Below are 21,048 nucleotides of genomic sequence, written 5' to 3'. Positions count from 1 at the left end.
TCCGCAGTGCTTAGAGATCTTCACACAGCGTGAAGTCTCCTCCTCCCGGTGTTCGTGGAGTCCTCCAACTTTGGCGGAAACCACTCAAGCCTTTTATACCGCTAGCAAGCCAATCACTAGCTGCCACGTGTGAATAATTTAGAACTGGCCAATAATGGGACTCGAATTAGCATACAAATGGCGGGAACTCTTTGCAACGAGCAGTTCTGTGCTGCAACAAAGAAATGCATCCTGCAAAGAAAGCTTCAAATTGGCGGGAAATTCTCCCTTGCACCGGGGTTCTCTTTTGCAGCAGAAAATTCCACTGTGCAAAGAAGCTATAATTTAGCAGGAACAATTTAGCAGTGCTGAAGCACACAAAAACAAAAATCACACCCTTTGGGTTGTGACAACTCCCACTCTACTCATGTCAGAGCCTGCAAACTGGGCAGCACAGCTATTTGAGTACAGCCCTAAGCATGTCGAGTATACTTCTTGACATGTGCTCCGATCCATTTTAAGAGGACTACAATGTCCAGTGCAAGGGTTTGGTGTGCATAGAGGAGAGAGTAGGCAGCATGCGCTTTTGTTAGTGCAGACATGACATTAGACATCCAAGTGCCTGCCATGTAAATGCAGTCAAAACATGTATGTACAGGATCTGATCCAATGGCTCACTGTAGAAAGCTTCATACTAACATCTACATGAGCTAAAATGCATTTCCAATTCATTTTGGCGGAAAACCTGAGTCCACCATTCCTGAATCTGCAGATTCAACCACAAAAAAAAAATGTCTGAATTACCAATGGACTAAAAATCTACTTTCTGAGAATCACTGCCACATGTAGGGTGTTTGGTGGATAGGAGTTGTTTCTCTTAGGCTCAATAGTAGGGGAGCCTGGGGCTAGCCACAAGACCCTAGCATCTCTTTTAAACGTACCTCAGCTACTGTAGAGTAGATGCCAAGTCATATGTGGCATGTCTACACGTGACCTTTAATGCATATTAACCTATTTTAATGCACATTGATGCACATTTAATGCACTGGAAAAAAAAACTTGCTATTTAGTTAATGCACAGTAAAATAGGCCAATGTGCATTACGCATTGCTTAAAACCCATGGGCAGTTTTACATGTGCACCAGGGGTGAAGGGGTGGGGCTTTAGTTAGAGTGGATCTGTGAGCCCTACGAGGAGAGGCTAAGGGACCTGAACCTGTTCAGCCTCCACAAGAGAAGGCTGAGGTGGGATCTAGCGGCCTGTTACAAACTAGTCAGAGGGGACCAGCAGGCATTGGGGAAGTCCCTGTTCCCCCGAGCACTACCAGGAGTGACTAGAAATGACGGTCACAAGCTGGCTGAGGGTAGATTCAGGCTAGACATCAGGAGGCGCTACTTCACTGTCAGGGTGGCTAGGATCTGGAACCAACTTCCAAGTGAAGTGGTGCTGGCTCCTACCCTGGGGGTCTTTGAGAGGAGGCTAAACGAACACCTTGCTGGGGTCGTTTTACCCCAGTGCTCTTTCCTGCCATGGCAGGGGGTCGGACTTGATGATCTGTCAAAGTCCTTTCCGATCCTACAAGCTATGAAACTATGAAAGCACCATTGCGTCTCACGCATCAGCATTCTGTCACAACCCAAAGTTGTGGTTTTTCTTGTTTGTGCGTGCTTCGGCATCGCTAAATCATGTTCCCGCCAAATTGCAGCTCTTTTGCACGGCGGAGTGTTCTGTTGTAACGGAGAACCCGCGTGCAGGAGCTTTTCCCGCCAGTTCTGTAGCTTTCTTTGCATAGTGCATTTCTTTTGCATTATGGTGATGCACGATGCAAAGGAGTTCCTGCCATTTGTATTTAGATTCGTGCCACATTATTGGCTGGTTCTAAATGTAGGCATACGTGGTGGCTAGCTATTGGCTTGCTAGCCGTACAAAAGGCTTGGGTAGTTTCCGCCCAAGTTGGAGAGAGAGAAAGCACGTGGAGTTCGGGAAAGGAGCGTGAAGATCTCTAAGCGCTGCTGATCCTCTCGAACCCAGCTTTTTCCTTAAGAGGGCAACAGAGGTTTAATTTGTCGAACCCACGGAGCTTCAACAACTCCGGGGGACCTATTTACTGAACCCTCAGAGCCTTAACAACTAAGGACCCAATTGTCGAACCCACGGAGTCTTAACAGCTCCGGGGGACCTGGGAACCGAGTAACACTCACAGAGATATAGCTGCTCTGTGGGAACGAATTCTTGAACCCGTGGAGCCTGAATCACTCCGGGGTCAAGGAACCGAGTTTATTAGAGTCCTCCACCGAGAACTCAAGCGGAGCTGTGCCTGGAAAGCTGACCAGCCTACACCGCGACCACCTTGGGTGTAAGTAAATAATCTTTTCAATCAACCATTACGCCTCCGTGACTGATTCTAGCTCGAGCGTACCAAACCGCGCCGCGGTTTTTCTCCAGCCCCGTGTACCCGGGCTGCCGGCCACAGCCTGTGTGCACAAAGACGGGCCCGGCTCGCACATGGCGACCCAGATGGAATTGAGAGAGAACTTGCACATGGCGATCCAGGTGGGATCGGGAGAGGGCCTGCACACATTCCTGCACTTCAAAATGGCGGTGAGGGCACTAGAAATAAAGCTCATTTGAAGAGCTTTAGTTCAAATGCCCTCACCACCAATTTTAAGCATGGGGATGCTGATACACAAGACACAGGAGGCTGCTGGAGAGCAGTAATTGCCACGCTTCAGCAGACTCAATTAAGTCTGCTCCGACATGCTGGAATTCCCAACATGGTGGAGAGCAGCCTCCATGCTTATGTATAGGGTACCTGTGCTCTTTACTTAATATACATTAGGACAGTCTAATGCACATTTTCCCAGTACCTCATAATGGAAGTACTAGATTTAATGCACATCAACTAAAGCACATTAATTGCAAATGTAGACATGCCCACGAATTGCAATACGATTTTCTGATAGGACTTACTTTCATAGCTTAAACAAATTTACAGTTGAGTTCTCCTGGGGAAAGAAGAAGAGAATTTGATTCTACAGATACACATGCTTCAGGCCAAATTCATCCTTGGTGCAACTCTTCAGTTACACAGAGGATCAATTAGACCTCTTGCTTTGTAATGGCTTGTTCCAACATCTACAGATTACAGTTCAGAGTACAGAATGTGTCAGCACCTGTGCCTACAAAAAGAAATTAGAGACCTATATAAAAACAATTCCCAAGTTATGGTAACAGTCCCTTTCATTATCTCTTATTTGAAAGAAACCTTATCAGTGCCTGTCAGCAGCCAGCCTGTATTCCTGTCTCCTGGCAACAACAGCTTTAGCAAATGTCACAATTAATCCTTGTATCTAGTATTTCTTTTATAGATGCTTGTCCTGCTATCCTGTAGATTTTCATTAAAAGCCTCTCAATGTGAGCCAGAGCTGCAACTACACCCAAATGAAGACCTCTCCCACGGGCACTTCAGAATAGCCCGACTGCCTACCCAAAGCTTCTGAGGATGAGATGAACGGGGGAGTCACTTCAAAGGAAAGAATACCCTGAGAATCCTTTTTGGAGCAATTTTTAATTGTTTTACTGTGTGGCAAGGTGGGGCTCCCCGACTATCCACAGTGCTAGTTTCCCCACTTACCTTTGAGCACGCCACCCGCCTGTCTTGCCCTCCATGCCTTGTTGGTAATTAATTAAGTTGTTAACTAAGGCAGGAGGCTGCCCATTCTTGCCCCGATGCCAGGGGGCGCTATCTGCGGCTCTGTACCTCCCCTACACCGCAGCCCAAGCCTCACAGATAGCATCCAGATGACAATATGCTCCTGGCCTACAGCCAGACCAAGTTTAGGCCTCGTTGTCAGGCCTCAGACACACACTCACACCGCCCTCCCCTCACATTCCACCCTCTCACAGGGTCTCTTTCACATGTCGACAACTTGTACTGCCTTGCTTCCTCTTGGTGCAGGCCCCTTAGGCCATAGGTTTACCTAGTTCATACCTTGGGTGGAAGACATACCATCTTTTGAGCCTCTCCTGCGACCCTCACCGGGATAGTGGCCAGCCAATTACCTGACTGGGTCTAAGCTTACTCTGGCCCCTTCTGGGGCAACTCTATATGCTCACATGCTCTGGGCTCTCAGCCCTCTGATTCTTCTCCCCCACTGGGGTCCCTCCTCTCTGTCCCCTTTCTAGGGCCACCTCTCACTGGGGTGTTCTTAAACTCACACCACAACTGGTGTTCCAGGGTCTCATGGGGACTCTCACTACCCCCCTGGAGCAGCAGGTTATTTTGCTCACTATAGGTCTTGCTTTCAACCCACACTCAGCCCCCCAGCAGTGGAGGACTTACCAGGGTCAGGACTTACCCCTATCTCTCAGACTGAGCCCCCTTACTTGGCCTCTGGCCCAAACTACAGCCTTGGGTGTCTGAAGACATACGTAGGCCTACTCCCTTTACTGGGGCTCACACTGCTCCCTTCACTGGGGCCACAGGGCTTCCCTCCCTGCTGGGCTCAGGTGGCCATATCCGTGCCTGGCCCCAACTCTTGCTCCTTAGGGCCTTGCACCCCACAGGGCTCAGGTGGCTGCAGCCATGCCTGGCCCCATTCCCTCCGATGTTACGCAACCCACTCAAAAGTGAGGGCTAGGGTTAAAGCACTCCTACCCGCCATTCACAGGAATGATAACTGGCCTGGCATTTCCTGGGGGCTCCCACACCACTGAGAGCCCCACCAGGCCACCCACGCCCAGCAGGATGCAGTTGTAGTTCATGCCCAGGACCAGGAACCTCCAAACCATCCCCTACAGCTTACCTCTAGGATGTTGCATGGAGCCTTAAAGCGAGGCAATGTTACTACCTAGCCTAGCAGCAGGGAACTGCCCTGTTTATATGGGCGGCCTAAGATTTAAAATGGCCACCGCAATCAATCACCTGCTGGCTGCTTGGCTCCGCTCTTAAAGTGGCAGGCACCAACAGTGCCTTGCCATACACCTTCTCCCTTAAAATAGTTCCTGGGGGAGGTTTCCTTTGCTGCTCCTCTAAAGCAGGCTTTCCTCAGAGCCTATGAGAGTCCCCAAGTAACAAGCACCCCAAAGGTGCTCCACCACATACTGGCTTTGATGTACCCTGATAGAAAAGTACTAGAGTGGAAAGGAATGAGGTTTTACAAAGCTCCATGAAGCTTATTCCTTTAGACATGCTCAACTTTGTGTCTGGAAATATAAATTTGTGTGCCAAGTCTTTTCCTAGTGCTCCCATATTCTCATTTATTTTCCTCAGTGTTTATAACAGAAACTGATGGATGGAATATTGTGTATGAATTTAGTAGCACTTTAAGACCACCCCTTTCCAGAGCTGTTAATGCAACATGGGAAACTCTGAAATTCCTTCTGCTGTCAAGGCTGTCTATCTATGCTGAAGAAATTCCACATAATGTTTCTAATCCAGTAAGGACATTTGTATTTAAAAGTGCAGGATAACTACAATCAGCTAACATATTTTCAAATATACAAGCAAGCATTTGTTCCCACTAGAGCAAAAATTATGTAATGTCATGCTGGTTAGAACATGTTTATTAACAAGTTTTCTAAAATGGTGTCTTTTGCCATCTAATGCATAAAATATTATAGAAATCATTTTATTTCTATAGCTTACTGTGACATCTTGCGCCCTTCTGGCAGCCCGGCCTGTCGGGGTGTGGCCCCTCCCCTCAACTCTCCTGCCATGACTTTGATGTTAAAACTTACTATGAGAGGGGTCTTCAGTGGAGATCTTTCCTGGGGGGGCCCTCACGATGGACAGCGGTACCTACAATCGTAGGGCACAATGTTCCACAGGGCTCCACCTCCCCTACACCCCATCCACTCGCCGACTGGTTGGATATGTGTTGACGATGGTCTCTGGCTCTGTAGGACGGCCGAGGGCCTGTCTACCTGGGTCCAGTCACTCTTCCTCCCCTCTCGGGGTTCGTTTTATTTCAAAGAAAATATTCCCCTGAGTAGAAGGGGGTTACAGGGCTGCCTCCCTTATCCCTGCCTGCTCTAGGGGTCTCAGATGCCTCTTCCCTCCTACTGTACGCAGGGAGCTCCCCTGCCTCCTTGGTCTCAGCTTCTTCCGGGGGCTGTGGGGTTGCCCCTGCTTTGCCTCCCGTAGGAGTCTTAAAGCTCTCCCTAGTGCTGCCTGCGAGAGCCACGCAGGCTGGGTTGCTTCCTCCCTGTGCCAGAGCCCACCTAATGAGCTGCCGGCCCGCTTTCTCTCTCTCTGGCTCTTCCTCTGACCCAGATCCGGTGGGGCTTTTAAACTTTCCCGCGGCGGCTGGTACGGCCGCTGGGATTGGCTCAGCTGTTTCCCACACCAGAAACAGCTGATTAAACAGCTGGCGTAATGCCGGTTCGTGCGCCCCCGGGTGCGGCTCCTGCTCTGGCTGCCCTGTGGGAGGTGAGTTAGCTCTGCCGAGGGGCTCCTCCCGGGGTATGGGGACCGCAGGGTTCACTCTCTCCCCTTCAGGAGCCTGTGGCGGTGTCTCGCCGCCACACTTACATTTTTGCCTTTTGCCTCCTTTGTTTCCAATTACTAGCACTGTTTCCATGATAACAAGATTGTTGTGCCTTCAAGGCTTCTCTGTCCTCACTGTTTCTTTCTGAATTCCTATATAATGTTACAACTCTCAGTTTGTGCTATTATAATATCCACAGTGGAAAGCTCTGAGAACGTGGCAACTTCTGATGATTTACTTAGTGTACAAGGTGCAAATCTACCCTGCCTGGTCTTCAGACCAACACAGCTAACTACCTCTCTCAACTTCTGATGAGACAGCAGGAGAAAACAAATGTCCATGGAAAACAATGCTGTCATAAGCAAAGCTTCTTTGTATCATTGAGGAGGGTAAGAAATTAAATACATACATTGCATAGGAAGAAGCGTTTATAAATAGAAAGCTTCTCATTTTTTCCAAGAGTTATCACTACGTAGAACACAGTTCAGAGATACTGGCATAATGCGGGGTGCATTATGGCACCTTATATCACAGAGGCCCCTTATGATCCAGGAATTCCGATATTACAACAATGCCTGAGACAATAAAGGTTAAAGTCTACCTACTCTAGATAGATAGCACCTTTCCCCAGACAATGATTCTGCTGTTAGATTGCCCCAGCTTTTCCACTGTGTTTCTAATGTGATTGCATTCTGGTAATGGGCAGGGTTTCCATTCAGGCAAAGGCTCCACTAAACCTCTCTTGGTAGTAATTGCTGAGAGGAAGTACTGAATTCATGTGTTTCTTGGCTGTCCTGGCCATGCCCTCACCTGTTCCTACTTTTGGGGCTATTCTTTTGCCCTGCCATTTCTGCTAGCATGCTGGATGAATCTGGTCACTTTCTGAACAGCAATCACCATCTAAATGGATGGGTATGTCCCAGGCCCCCACTACCCTCACTGCAAAGCCCAAAATTGTGCCCATATTATATCTGTTCTCTTTTCTATCACATCATGGAAAGTAGTCATGGAAGTACATCAGAAAAGATAATATTACTTTCCTTTTATTCTTCCTTAAAAGGCATTGGAAATCAATCTGATTTCAGAAGACTGAAGGATTACTGAGCTTAATCCTCCTTAAACTGCAAGGAAGAGTGATACTGTATTTTTCTTTTGTTAATCCCAAAGAACATAATTAATTAATTGGGATACTATGCTAGTCCCATATTTCACATGTCACTGACTAGTATCACGTGTGCCTTCTTAAAATAAAGAGATGAAAGTACAGTGCAAAGATGCACCAAACACTAATTACCTTCAGGGATTTGGGGGAAGGGGGATGGACGGTGGAGCTGGGAGCAGAAAAATTATCAGGATCTGGACTGCAGAGGGGGATATCATGTCTCTACACTTAAGACTGAAGCAAAGCTCTTGGAGTAGGCAGATTGCTCTGCATCACCTAACTTAGAAAGGAAACAAAATTCAGCAGATTTAGGTGTACGTTAGGATAAAAGTATTTGAATCTTGGGGAGCATTGGATTTGCAGCTGAATAAAAGGCTATAACCTGTGGCCTAGAAAGCTGCTAACCACAAGGCAGAACAGTATGTTAAAAGTAACATTGCAAGGCGCTTAGGCAAGCACTTTCCTAACAATATAGTATTGTTATAAGATATATAGCTCATTGTGTAAGAAGAACAGGATACGGACCACCAGCTATCATTAGGAGATAAAGCAGAAGTAAGACCTTGGAGATGGTGAAGTAATCAGCAAGAGACTGAAAGTGACCAAGAGAAGCAGGAGTCAGGGTCTTAGGCCTGCACTCTTAGCAAAAAGACATGTAAATAAGTGAAATGCAGAGGTAATTCCATGCTAATTAAATATACAGTAAACAGAGGTGGAGCTTAAAATGGGAAGGAATAAGGGTTGAACAAAGGAGGGACAAAGGTGGGGTAAATGTTAATAAGCATAAACCAAAGTGTGTAAATATAGAAAGAACTAATGGTCGCTGCGGCTTCCCGGTTTGTTGGGGCTATCCCGAATCTGTCTCCATTTTGAATAAAGCTGTTGGAAGAAGCAATGTGTGCACTGTTCCGTTGTCTCCCTAGTCGCTGGGCATCTCATGGAGTTGAGGCCTAACAGTGTACACCACACAACTGAATTTTGAATTAAAGGACAAAATCCTCATCTCTCATTTCAGCTGCTTTGCATCAGGAATAAGAGAAATCCCAGCAAACCTCCATGCCACTCAATTCCAGTGCTCCCAGTGTAGGGGGAGACTGTGGAAAGGATGTGGCATGGCTAAAACACCTTGCCTAGGTAGCACAATAGTTTCCAGAGCACTGTAAGTATCAAACATCATTTAGGGTGGCTGCTCAAAATTATACTGCATGAGAAAGGTCATTTGGGACCAGCTTTATCTCCCATTCCTTTTGGGTTCTCTACCAAGTACGGCTCACTTGATCAAAGGGTTCTGGCCCATGCAGCACTAAATCCAATGTTGTAAATTCCATTATTTAAAAACAATTGTTCTGGTTTTATTGGTTGGCTTTCTTGCACTGATTTGTCTAACTACTCACTCCTGAACTGTCCACTTCTTTCTGTCTCCATAAGGAACAACACCTTTCATTACAGCCTCCACCCCAATGTACTGGCTGTGTGTGATACTCTTCCCATCCACTATCAAGTACGTATTCTCTTTGGCAAAGCTATATGAATACTGTTTTGATATGTATTATTTTTATATGCACATTCATACATTTTGTTATCCTGTGAAGGTACATCTCCAGATGCAAGAACAGTGGTGATGCATATTTCAAATGACAAATACAGCAATGGCCCCATTTGTGTATTTAGATGATAAGAAGCCAGTGTACAGGGTATTTCAACTTTCATATTTCATAATGTAAGGTTAGGCATTAGGAGTCAATTTCCCTAAAAGATGTGCACAACTATTGTCTTTTAAGGGGATTTTACACTTACATAAGAAGGAGCTGGTATTGGCCACTGTCAGAGGCAAGATATCAGGGTAAATAGGCCAGTGATCTGATGTGTTGTGGCAATTCCTATATTTCTATCATGTGAAAGTAAAGAAAAAGTTTGCATGAGACCCGTAAAGCTGAATCCACAGAGCTTCATGCCTCTCTGCACAGAGGTACGGGTATACTAAGAAACCCCGGTAGAAAGGTAGAGATAATACAGCACCCCATATCTGTTCACCATAAGGACTGAGTCACTTCTCACCTGCAACTTGGCAGATAATGGTAACATTTGCTCCCTGGATTGTTTTCACTGTGCTTCCAATGTCAGCAGTAACAGCAGGCAAGTCTGTGTTGATCACAATAGCTCTTGATGCCTTTATCAGTGGTTTTCCTGTGTAAAAGAAAAATGGCAGTTCACAAAGTAAAGTACTCAACTTGTCACAAGGGGCAGGCTCTAAACAACATGTTTGGCATGAAAGCAGAAGTAGACATTATAGGACAGGTGTTCACCAGTGGGTGATGCTGGTGGATGGAGCCACCTGCTCCTGGACTCTATGATATCATGAAGGAGTTGCTTGATTCCGTAGTTAAAGCTGCTTTGGAAAAAAAAAACTTAAATCAGAGACAGAATAGTATTAAAGTCAAGCCAGCACATATGAGAATCAGCTGAAACAATAAACAGCAATGCAACTGGAGCTGCAGCAAGCTGTTTGCCTTGATTCTGCAAGCCAGACACTACTCTTTGCCAAGGGCCAAACACAGGACAATGATCCCAAATGACGGATACCAGCACTGTAGCTTTGCTGGAGACTTCTAGCCACATGCGATCCACTTCCTTAGCATCTGCCATGTTTTCCATAATCTCAGGTTTAGGTTTTAGAGTTAGTGCAGGAAATAACTGACAGTAACAGAAAGAAGATGGCATCAGTATTGTGAGAAAGCAGGGTAACCTTGTACCTGAAGTGAGGGACAAAGCATTTGTCCCTATTGACCACCCTGCTATTTGAATTCAACTTGAGGATTATGTGCATGGACTTTAATAAAAATTCTGATAAAGTCCCATGCAACAGTCTGATAAATGACTTGGAGAAACATGGGCTAGAAATGTTGAAAACCAAAAGCAGTGGGATAGACTTCCCAGGGGAGTTGTGGAATCCCCTTCATCAGAGGTTTTCAAAGGTGACTGGTTAAGCATTTGTCAGGGATGGTTTAGGAGTAGCTCCCTGCAATCATGAAGGAAGTTTGCCACCTACTGAGGTTCTTTCCATCCCTTTGCTTTTCTATTCCATGCATGCTAGTCTAAGATACCTTCAGCCTGATTGGGTGATGACACCCTTAATGCAAACAGCAGGCATCTAGAAGGAGAGAGAAAAGGGCAGGATTCACAGCAAGCCCAGCACTCAGGTAGCTAAGCCCAGCTGAGACTCAAGGCACATCTACACTTGAATTGGGTCATGGTAGACAATGGCTCTGTTAAACATATACTTCTCACACTCCACATACTGAAAGAAATGCCCAGGGTGCATCCAGCACCATTATCAGTCTTGGGCCTGCTTCAGTGTCCCTCATCATGATGAACAGGGAAGGGTTACCTTCCTCAGAGATACTGTCTTATTAGGTTGCCCGCAGGCTCAGGCAGGAAGACCTTACCTACCTCAGTGACATTCAAACCATGTTCTTGATTTTACCTTCACTAACATAAAAGCTAGAAACAAATTTGTTTTTAATGAAAGCTTAGATTTTGATGTCATCATGTGACTCCAGACAGCAGGTATCTAGAGTACCAATGACTTAATCTGGCTATAAATCTGCAGTGATAGCAGAGTGGGACACATTTAGATAGTGTGGGTAAAGGGAAGACAGAGAGAGAGGGAAAAAAATTAAACTTGTTTTGATTGGACAATTGCAATTTTGGAAATCTGATTTTGTGACCAGTCTCCTTCAGTTGTTCCTAATTAAAACTTCCATGTGGATCTGTAGTACTTCCCGAACTGCTAAAAGGCACATTTTATATTGAAACATTACTGTATTAATCTAGATGCCTATGGTGTATCATCTATGGGTAATATGAAGGAAGAAACATTTCACTTGACAGAAGTGCTTGCAAAGTTTGTATCTTTTACTGTAGCAACTAAATCATAAAAGGCAAGAAACCACAAATGTCAACTAACTTTTTATGTTCCCAGTGGGATTTCCATCATCACATTAAAATTGGTTAATTGTTTATCCAATAAAGAGTAGCAAATCACTCCAAAAACTGGAAGTGTATTTCTCCCCTCTCTGCATTTGCTAAACTAATCAGAAGGGCCAAGTGAAAAGTCCTTCATTTAAAATGAAATAATCCTTCCTCACATGTTCTAATTCCTCTAAAAACACCTTCAAGCTTTCAGTTCTTTTAGGAAAAGACCTGTTGTGTGCCAAAATAGTTTTGCTGACTCAATTTAAAACCTACACGTTATCTGAGCTCTGTAACTGTGGCCTCATTTTACAAGATGCTGAGAATCCTCAACTCCTGATGGGAGGAGATGTATAGTGCCTTGCAGGAGATCAGCACCAACCAAGAACAAGACCAGGAGGTTTGAGTTGTTATTAAGTTATGGAAAAATCAAGCTATCACCTCAATAATTACTTCTAAAAGAAGGGCTGATGGTATTTAAAGTCCAATGCTGAACATTGCATATGCCTTTCTACAGTCTGCAAATGATTTGTTTCCAGAAATCGCCTGGGACCTGAATGCTGATTTGACTGAAAAGGCTTCCAAACCCTAGGGATTCACTCATTAGGACAGTAAAGAAAGCAAAACTTGTTCATGTTGCCACTTCACAAAGTATGCAGTTTTAGAAATGAAAATTAAATCTATCTCCATGTGTAACTCCAGAGTTATATTCATATGAGCTTTGTGTGGTATTCATAGTATTGTACATATATTTTAGGGCTTTCCACAAGTTTTATAGTGGAATGACACCACTGAATTCAACAGAGATATTGGATCTAGATTTGCATTGATGTAAGTAGAATCACTCCCTTCGTTTTCTCACAATTCTCTTGTTTTTTTCCACTTTCCCCCCTTCCCCCAGTCAGGTTTTCATTTGCATTATCCTTTAAATGAACAAAGGATATTTAGTTTGGGGTAGAACTGAACCATTACTGGATAAATATAAACCAGAAAGCTAATCCTTCACAACCCTTTATTTGCCAGCAGTTGGAAGAATTTTGGCCACGCTTTGGTCATAACAGACAGACAGGATACAAGGCTTGATTCTGTAAGGTGCCAAGTGCATTGGCTCAAATCCAGCAAATACTTAATACTTGCTTAACTTTAACCAGCTGAACAGTCGCACTGACGTCAATGAAAACATTCAGATGTTTAAAGTAGCGTTCATACTTAATGGCTTTTCTGGATCATGATGAGGGCATTCAGCACCTGCAGGATGGATACAACAGCAACTAGAACCCCGTAAAATGCATTCCGTGTAAGGGTGGTGAAGAAATCCCCTTGTTAATTTGAAAATGCCAACTGTTAATACATGGACCATCTGTGCATGGAGCTAGGAGCCTGACCCTGGGACACGGTCTGATGGTTTTAGGTCTTGATTCAATATATCACTTTGCTCAATCCACCTAATTTTTTTCAGGTGTTCTTCTGGCTACCGGACAAACTGATGATGAAGCAAAGTTCAGGGATGATAGGGACTACAAGGGTAGACATGGTTGGGAATAACATTTGTGTCCATTTTCACATTTAATCTAATAGGTCCCATTTTATTTCTAACCATGAAGAGCAATGACACTCTGGAACACCTTTCCAATAGGTCTTAGATGGAATCTGATTATTTTATGAAAGGGATTATATGACAGGTTTATAGGGTTTGGGTTTAAGGGCCCAAGAGGTCCTACATAGTCCTATGATCCTGATTATGGATGTGAGGTGGGCATAGGAGCTATAGGGAGGGAGCTCTATTCGTTTTCAGTCTCTGTTTGGTAGAGCCAGAACTTATTTATTTTCAGACTATGATACAAGTCCTATCTTTCTTTCCAGTATTTTTTTCTGAGGGATACCTTGTTAGGTGGAGATCAGGGGAAAGATTATGCATTTTGGGGGCTACTTTGAAGAGTTTAATATTGTTTTTAGGACTTTGTTTTCCATTTTAGTTACCTGAGATCTGAACTTGACCTGTGGGCCAGATCTGGTCCCTGATGCCAGGTCATCCAGCCCACAAGGCTCCAAAATTTGGTGGCAGGGGAGCAGAGGCAGACCCATGGGGAGCCCTGTAGGCTGGAGAGCATGGCCTACACACAGGAGTGGCATGGGGCCCCAGGGGCCCATTCCAACATTCAGGGCCTGATTTGAGCACACAGGGGAGGTGTGGGACCCTGATCCCCCGATTCCAGTGTGCTGGGCTGGGGTGGTGTGAGGCCCTAGAGCCCAATCCCAGAATGCAGGGCATGATCTCAGCATGTGGGATTGTGTGGGGTTGGTGTGAGACCCTGTTCCTGGCACATGGGGGTGGTGCAGGGTCCAGTCCTAGTGTGCAAGGCCCAATCTGGCTCATGGACTACTGGCCTCACATCAGTCATCTGACCAATGGGGCCAAAAGGTTGAGCTAACTCATCTATACTTGGTTTGCAGGAATTTACGTGCAGCATAAAGAATTCTGAAATCACTGATAGTATCCTGTTACCTGCTAAAGTGACAGCAATGGAGACAGAATCAGATCCCAAGGCATTGGATGCATTACAAGTGTAGAAACCCACATCAGCTTCCACTGGGGCTAGAATCTGCAAGGAGTCATCAGGCTGAAGGAGTATCCTGGACAAGAGAGAAACAGAGGAGCAAAAGTCTCTTAGCTAGGCTATGATTTTAGAGTTTCTTTTAAATGTATATAGAATGACAGGTCATTTATTACACTTTGGGCCTTTGGAATTTAAGTAAATGAGGAAGTAAATGATTAAATGCAGGGTCAAATACCTTATGTAGCTACCATGGATTGCAATTACTTGCACATTAATTTTATTTTCAAGCCTACTGGTATATGTTGCATGTGAAACAGGAAGAATGTTTCAAGTTAAGATGCAAGCCTAAAATTTGGGAGGCACTGGCCTCTGCTTTGCCATAGACTTCTCACGTGACCTTGCTCAAATCACTCAGCCTCTCTGTATTGAGGTTCCCCAACCATAAAATAGGGATAATAGCATTGACTATTAGGTATGCTATGAGAATAAATGCATCAGAAATATGAGAGTTGCTCAGATACTATGGTAATAGAGGCCACAAACGTACCTAGAGTCATTAGTCATATATTATAGGGTAGGGTAGATCAGTTTAATACAAGAGGAATGGCATGTGAGAATAGCTAGCTAAACCTACCCATATGAACTTTAGAGTAATAAAGTAGGAAAATCTTTTTTAGTATATTTATCTTGGACAGTGTATCTTGTGACCCCACTCTTCTCCCCCCCGCAAAGAGAAATCCACAGCAGATTATGGCACTATGGATATTTTAAAATGGAGAATAGGTAAATAAATATCTCTTATTTTAAAGCAAAACCAGACGATCACTGAGCAGCAAGTTACAATTCCTTTCAATGTTCTACCTACGCAAAGCTTGAATGGTACCAGTCCTTCAGCGACCCAGTTCATAGGCAGAGAAGGACTGTAAGTTTATGGCCCTTGTTAGTAATGTCCACAAATACTTTATAACATTTTTGGGCTCTTCTTTATGATTCACATTTCAGAATAATTGCAAGAGAGGCTACAAATGATTTCCTCCATCTTCTAAAGACAGCACACTGTGCAGGAGTACAGGTTTTTATTCAGTCAAATATTAGTGACATCATGTGTTTGCTCTTTTGACCTATTTCAGAAAGCTGATGGAAAGTGGAGATAGTTAAGAGGCTCTCACCTTTGTTAAACTGATACAACCACTGCACTTAAAAAAAAAAAAGACATTTAGTTTTCAGGGAAATTATGCATTCCAGCTGGGTAGCTGTGTTCCTCATGTTAGGGGCAGGAAGTAATTCTCATATGGGCTATAGCTTTCCAAAAGTAACAACCTTCATAATTAACTAGTGCTGGCATTACAGTAATCATGCAAGGCTGTGACCAGAGGCATAATTGAGTACTGTGCCCCAAGCAATACTGTGCCTGCCCCGCCCTTTTTCCTTGCACCCCCTGCCTTCCCTGCTCCTCACCTCCCTGCACTATCCCTAAAGTGGTTCTGGCCCTGGCGCCAGCAGGGAGGGAAGAGCAGCAGCAGTGGCTGAAGGTTCACTGCTGCCAAGGGCAGATCTAGGGAGTGTGGCAGTGTGTCACAGCTCCCTTCTGCTGTGTGCCGCATGCACAATGAACTTTCTGAACTCACTGACATGTCAGTGCAGCTCCTGCCAGCAGTTCTGCATGTGCTGTGAGCTCTCTCAGCTCACCAGCTGGTCAGTGCAGGATCTGGCTGGAGCTGCTGCTTTCATGCAACTCTGGCACCCTGGAGGTGAGCACCATAGCTGCTTGCCCTTCCCCTCCCTCTGCCCCCACCCTGAATTCAGCATCAGGGGAAAGGAGGAGAAAGGCAGAGGAGCTCCATGAAAATGAGCTCAGCATTGCAGCCTCTTAGATTCATAGATGTTAGGGTCAGAAGGGACCTCAATAGAGCATCGAGTCCGACCCCCTGCATAGGCAGAAAAGTGTGCTGGGTTCAGATGACCCCAGCCAGATGCCTATCTAACCTCCTCTTGAAGACCCCCAGGGTAGGGGAGAGCACCACCTCCCTTGGGAGCCCATTCTAGATTTTGGCCACTTTAACTGTGAAGAAGTTCTTCCTGATGTCCAGTCTAAATCTGCTCTCTGCTAGCTTATGGCCATTATTTCATGTAACTTCCAGGGGCGCCTTGGTGAGTAGAGCCTCACCAATTCCCTTCTGTGCACCCATGATGAATTTATAGGCAGCCACAAGGTCGCCTCTCAATCTTCTCTTGCGAAGGCTGAAGAGGTCCAGGTGCCCTAGTGTCTCCTCATAGGGCTTGGCCTGCAAGCCCTTAACCATACGAGTGGCCTTTCTCTGGACCCTCTCCAGGTTATCCGCATCTCTCTTTTAAAGTGTGGCGCCCAAAACTGGACGCAGTATTCCAACTGCGGTCTCACCAGTGCCCGATAGAGGGGACATATCACCTCCTTGGTTCTGTTTGTCATGCATCTGCTGATGCATGATAAAGTGCAGTTAGCTTTGCTGATGACTTCGTCACACTAACGACTCATGTTCATCTTGAAGTCCATTAGGACTCCAAGATCCCTCTCTGCCCTGCCCTGCCCTGCCCTGCCCTGCCCTGCCTTGCCTTGCCTTGCCTTGCCTTGCCGAGAGCTCCTTCCTCTTGGGCTACTGGCAGGGGACTGCCTCTGGCCTCAGCCCCTAGGGTTTATAAGGGCCAGGCCCTGCCCCTCACAGTCAGCTGACCACTGGCAGGAGTGATTGCTTGTTAGCTCGGTTGCCCTGGCAACCAACAATTCACTCATTGCTACGGTCCCTTCCCTAGCAGTTTTTCCTTCTTAGGAGCAGGGCACCTAAGTGCTCTGCGACAGTTTGTAAATGTGCATTTCCCTAAGCAATTCCAAGACTTGGATGCACAAACTGAATATAATGATGATGATTGTTGATGATGATAGTAATAACAGTAATGATAATTATTATAAAAGTAATAATAATAGTAGTAATGATAATAATTATGATTGTTTTTAATGGCTAGAGGAAATCGAACTCCTCTCTTTTGTTTCCAAATAGATTTCACTGAGTGGCCTTAACCTGGCTTGTTTTAGTGTCACTATCCTATATCTCTAGCCTTGTGGTCCATGAGACAGAAGTTTTCATTCAGAGGGAGAAAAATCTCATCAACTCAGGATTTAAGACCATATATCTTGGATGGATTTTTTTCTTCTACCTTTCTTTTCATTCCCCCACCCTCACCCTGTCTCTCTCAGTCACTATCCTGGCTAAGGGCTTTACACAGAATAGCTGCTAAAAGTTGCTGGTGAGAAAAACATATTTGTCAATAGGTTTTGACAATTTTACATAGTTTTTACCAAGAATTAATGAAGATAGGTTATATATTCCTAGCATAAGAGAATATATCTAGTGTGGCATTTGACCACAGGAATGTTGATTGAACTCTGAGGATCATATTCTGCTTTAACATATGCAGTTAGGTGTAAATCAGGAGTCAGCTGAGTTACTGTTGTAAAACTAGTTTGAGTGAGAGCCCAATTAGGCTCTAAGTTTGTCCAATGGTTGCACAGTCTTGGTGAGCAGACCAGGAGTCTAGTGACCTGAATTCTAGTCCCAGCTGGGTGATGATGGCCACTTGCTGCATTTCTCTGTGCCCTGGCATAATAGCTCTTATGATTTTTCATTACTCTTCTGATATTAGATGTTTTTCTCTTAAAGCCCTGGTCTCCAGATTGAGAGAGAATCTCATTTTTCATTATAAATGAATAGGCAGGTTCTAACCCTCCTAATTTCAGAGAATGGCTTGCAAATTGCTTGAAAAAAAGAAGGGGGAAAGAACTCACTTGTTTTAAAACCTTATGATTTTAACTTAATCTTATGGTGAAAGGGGGAGGGGGAAAGAAGGTAAGTAATTATTGATGTTTTGAACACTCGCAGTTGATGATAATAATGATGTCTCACTTCATCTGTTAAGACTGTGAGCTTGTTATACTAGCAACTGTCTCTGTTTGGATTTGTAAAATGCCTCACAGAAGCCTCAAACGCAGCTGTGGGCAGTAGCATGATCATGAGTAGGTGAGCAGGGCATGAGTCCTGCCTGCTGCCTATGGAAGGGAGGTGCTGGAACAGAGCTAGGGGGACTTGTTCTTCTGTCCTTCCCTTTCAACCTCACCCCAGCATCCTCACATCTTACCTTCAGGCATTAGGGAAGGCAGGGAAGTGGCAGTGGCACAGAAGCAGAGGGAGATATCACCTTCTTTGTTTTTATAGCTAAAAACCAGTGGGGTTTTTAGCCACACAACATGCATGTCGACAGTCAGAAAGGAGTGATATTTCCCCCAGAAGCTGCTATCAGTGGATCCAGGATCATGATTAGAGGGAAGAGAGCTCAGTGTGCATGTGTAACATGCCAAAGCAGGTGTGACTACACCCCCATCTGTGATGCTGGATGCCAGTGAGCTCTCTGAGCTCACCAGCTGGTCAGTGTGAGGTCTGGTCAGAGCCATTGCTTTCTCACAGTTCTGGATCTGAGAAAATGAGTACTGCTACTGTTTACCCTTCCTCTCCCTCCTCCTCTCCAAATTCAGCAGCAGGGGATAAGAAGACAAACAGGGGAAAAAAGACTTTTACCTTTCACTGAGAGGTGAAGTCCATTGCATCCCAGGAAGTCCCTTGCCAGGAAGTGTGGGTCGTGGTCCAGGAAGCCAAATCCTGCACGATGGTACCAACTCCTGAGCCGCAGGTTGACCTCTCTGGAGTTGGTGCCATCGTGCAAGATTTGGCTTCCTGGACCACGGCCCACACTTCCTGGCAAGGGACTTCCTGGGACACAATGGACTTCACCTCTCAGTGAAAGGTAAAAGTCTTTTTTCCCCTGTTTGTCTTCTTATCCCCTGCTGCTGAATTTGGAGAGGAGGAGGGAGAGGAAGGGTAAACAGTAGCAGTACTCATTTTCTCAGATCCAGAACTGTGAGAAAGCAATGGCTCTGACCAGACCTCACACTGACCAGCTGGTGAGCTCAGAGAGCTCACTGGCATCCAGCATCACAGATGGGGGTGTAGTCACACCTGCTTTGGCATGTTACACATGCACACTGAGCTCTCTTCCCTCTAATCATGATCCTGGATCCACTGATAGCAGCTTCTGGGGGAAATATCACTCCTTTCTGACTGTCGACATGCATGTTGTGTGGCTAAAAACCCCACTGGTTTTTAGCTATAAAAACAAAGAAGGTGATATCTCCCTCTGCTTCTGTGCCACTGCCACTTCCCTGCCTTCCCTAATGCCTGAAGGTAAGATGTGAGGATGCTGGGGTGAGGTTGAAAGGGAAGGACAGAAGAACAAGTCCCCCTAGCTCTGTTCCAGCACCTCCCTTCCATAGGCAGCAGGCAGGACTCATGCCCTGCTCACCTACTCATGATCATGCTACTGCCCACAGCTGCGTTTGAGGCTTCTGTGAGGCATTTTACAAATCCAAACAGAGACAGTTGCTAGTATAACAAGCTCACAGTCTTAACAGATGAAGTGAGACATCATTATTATCATCAACTGCGAGTGTTCAAAACATCAATAATTACTTACCTTCTTTCCCCCTCCCCCTTTCACCATAAGATTAAGTTAAAATCATAAGGTTTTAAAACAAGTGAGTTCTTTCCCCCTTCTTTTTTTCAAGCAATTTGCAAGCCATTCTCTGAAATTAGGAGGGTTAGAACCTGCCTATTCATTTATAATGAAAAATGAGATTCTCTCTCAATCTGGAGACCAGGGCTTTAAGAGAAAAACATCTAATATCAGAAGAGTAATGAAAAATCATAAGAGCTATTATGCCAGGGCACAGAGAAATGCAGCAAGTGGCCATCATCACCCAGCTGGGACTAGAATTCAGGTCACTAGACTCCTGGTCTGCTCACCAAGACTGTGCAACCATTGGACAAACTTAGAGCCTAATTGGGCTCTCACTCAAACTAGTTTTACAACAGTAACTCAGCTGACTCCTGATTTACACCTAACTGCATATGTTAAAGCAGAATATGATCCTCAGAGTTCAATCAACATTCCTGTGGTCAAATGCCACACTAGATATATTCTCTTATGCTAGGAATATATAACCTATCTTCATTAATTCTTGGTAAAAACTATGTAAAATTGTCAAAACCTATTGACAAATATGTTTTTCTCACCAGCAACTTTTAGCAGCTATTCTGTGTAAAGCCCTTAGCCAGGATAGTGACTGAGAGAGACAGGGTGAGGGTGGGGGAATGAAAAGAAAGGTAGAAGAAAAAAATCCATCCAAGATATATGGTCTTAAATCCTGAGTTGATGAGATTTTTCTCCCTCTGAATGAAAACTTCTGTCTCATGGACCACAAGGCTAGAGATATAGGATAGTGACACTAAAACAAGCCAGGTTAAGGCCACTCAGTGAAATCTATTTGGAAACAAAAGAGAGGAGTTCGATTTCCTCTAGCCATTAAAAACAATCATAATTATTATCATTACTACTATTATTATTACTTTTATAATAATTATCATTACTGTTATTACTATCATCATCAACAATCATCATCATTATATTCAGTTTGTGCATCCAAGTCTTGGAATTGCTTAGGGAAATGCACATTTACAAACTGTCGCAGAGCACTTAGGTGCCCTGCTCCTAAGAAGGAAAAACTGCTAGGGAAGGGACCGTAGCAATGAGTGAATTGTTGGTTGCCAGGGCAACCGAGCTAACAAGCAATCACTCCTGCCAGTGGTCAGCTGACTGTGAGGGGCAGGGCCTGGCCCTTATAAACCCTAGGGGCTGAGGCCAGAGGCAGTCCCCTGCCAGTAGCCCAAGAGGAAGGAGCTCTCGGCAAGGCAAGGCAAGGCAAGGCAAGGCAGGGCAGGGCAGGGCAGGGCAGGGCAGGGCAGAG

General features: G+C 45.0%; 1 protein-coding gene across 1 annotated transcript in view; it reads right to left on the bottom strand.

Moving 5' to 3' along the window:
* LOC102382681 (ADAMTS-like protein 1) overlaps nt 1–21,048 on the bottom strand; it is a 211,481-nt gene that overhangs the window by 45,213 nt on the left and 145,220 nt on the right. Inside the window, exons 14-15 of the mRNA XM_006035591.3 lie at nt 14,108–14,235; nt 9,688–9,816 (exon numbers count right to left, since the gene is read on the bottom strand). Coding sequence (XP_006035653.2) covers nt 9,688–9,816; nt 14,108–14,235 — 257 coding nt within the window. The remainder of the gene's footprint in view (nt 1–9,687; nt 9,817–14,107; nt 14,236–21,048) is intronic.

Source organism: Alligator sinensis, unplaced genomic scaffold (assembly GCF_000455745.1).
Source record: "Alligator sinensis unplaced genomic scaffold, ASM45574v1 scaffold59_3, whole genome shotgun sequence".
In the NCBI taxonomy this organism is placed as follows: Eukaryota; Metazoa; Chordata; order Crocodylia; family Alligatoridae; genus Alligator; species Alligator sinensis.
The sequence above is the reverse complement of the archived record's forward strand: the minus strand, read 5'-3'. Positions and strand labels throughout refer to the sequence as shown.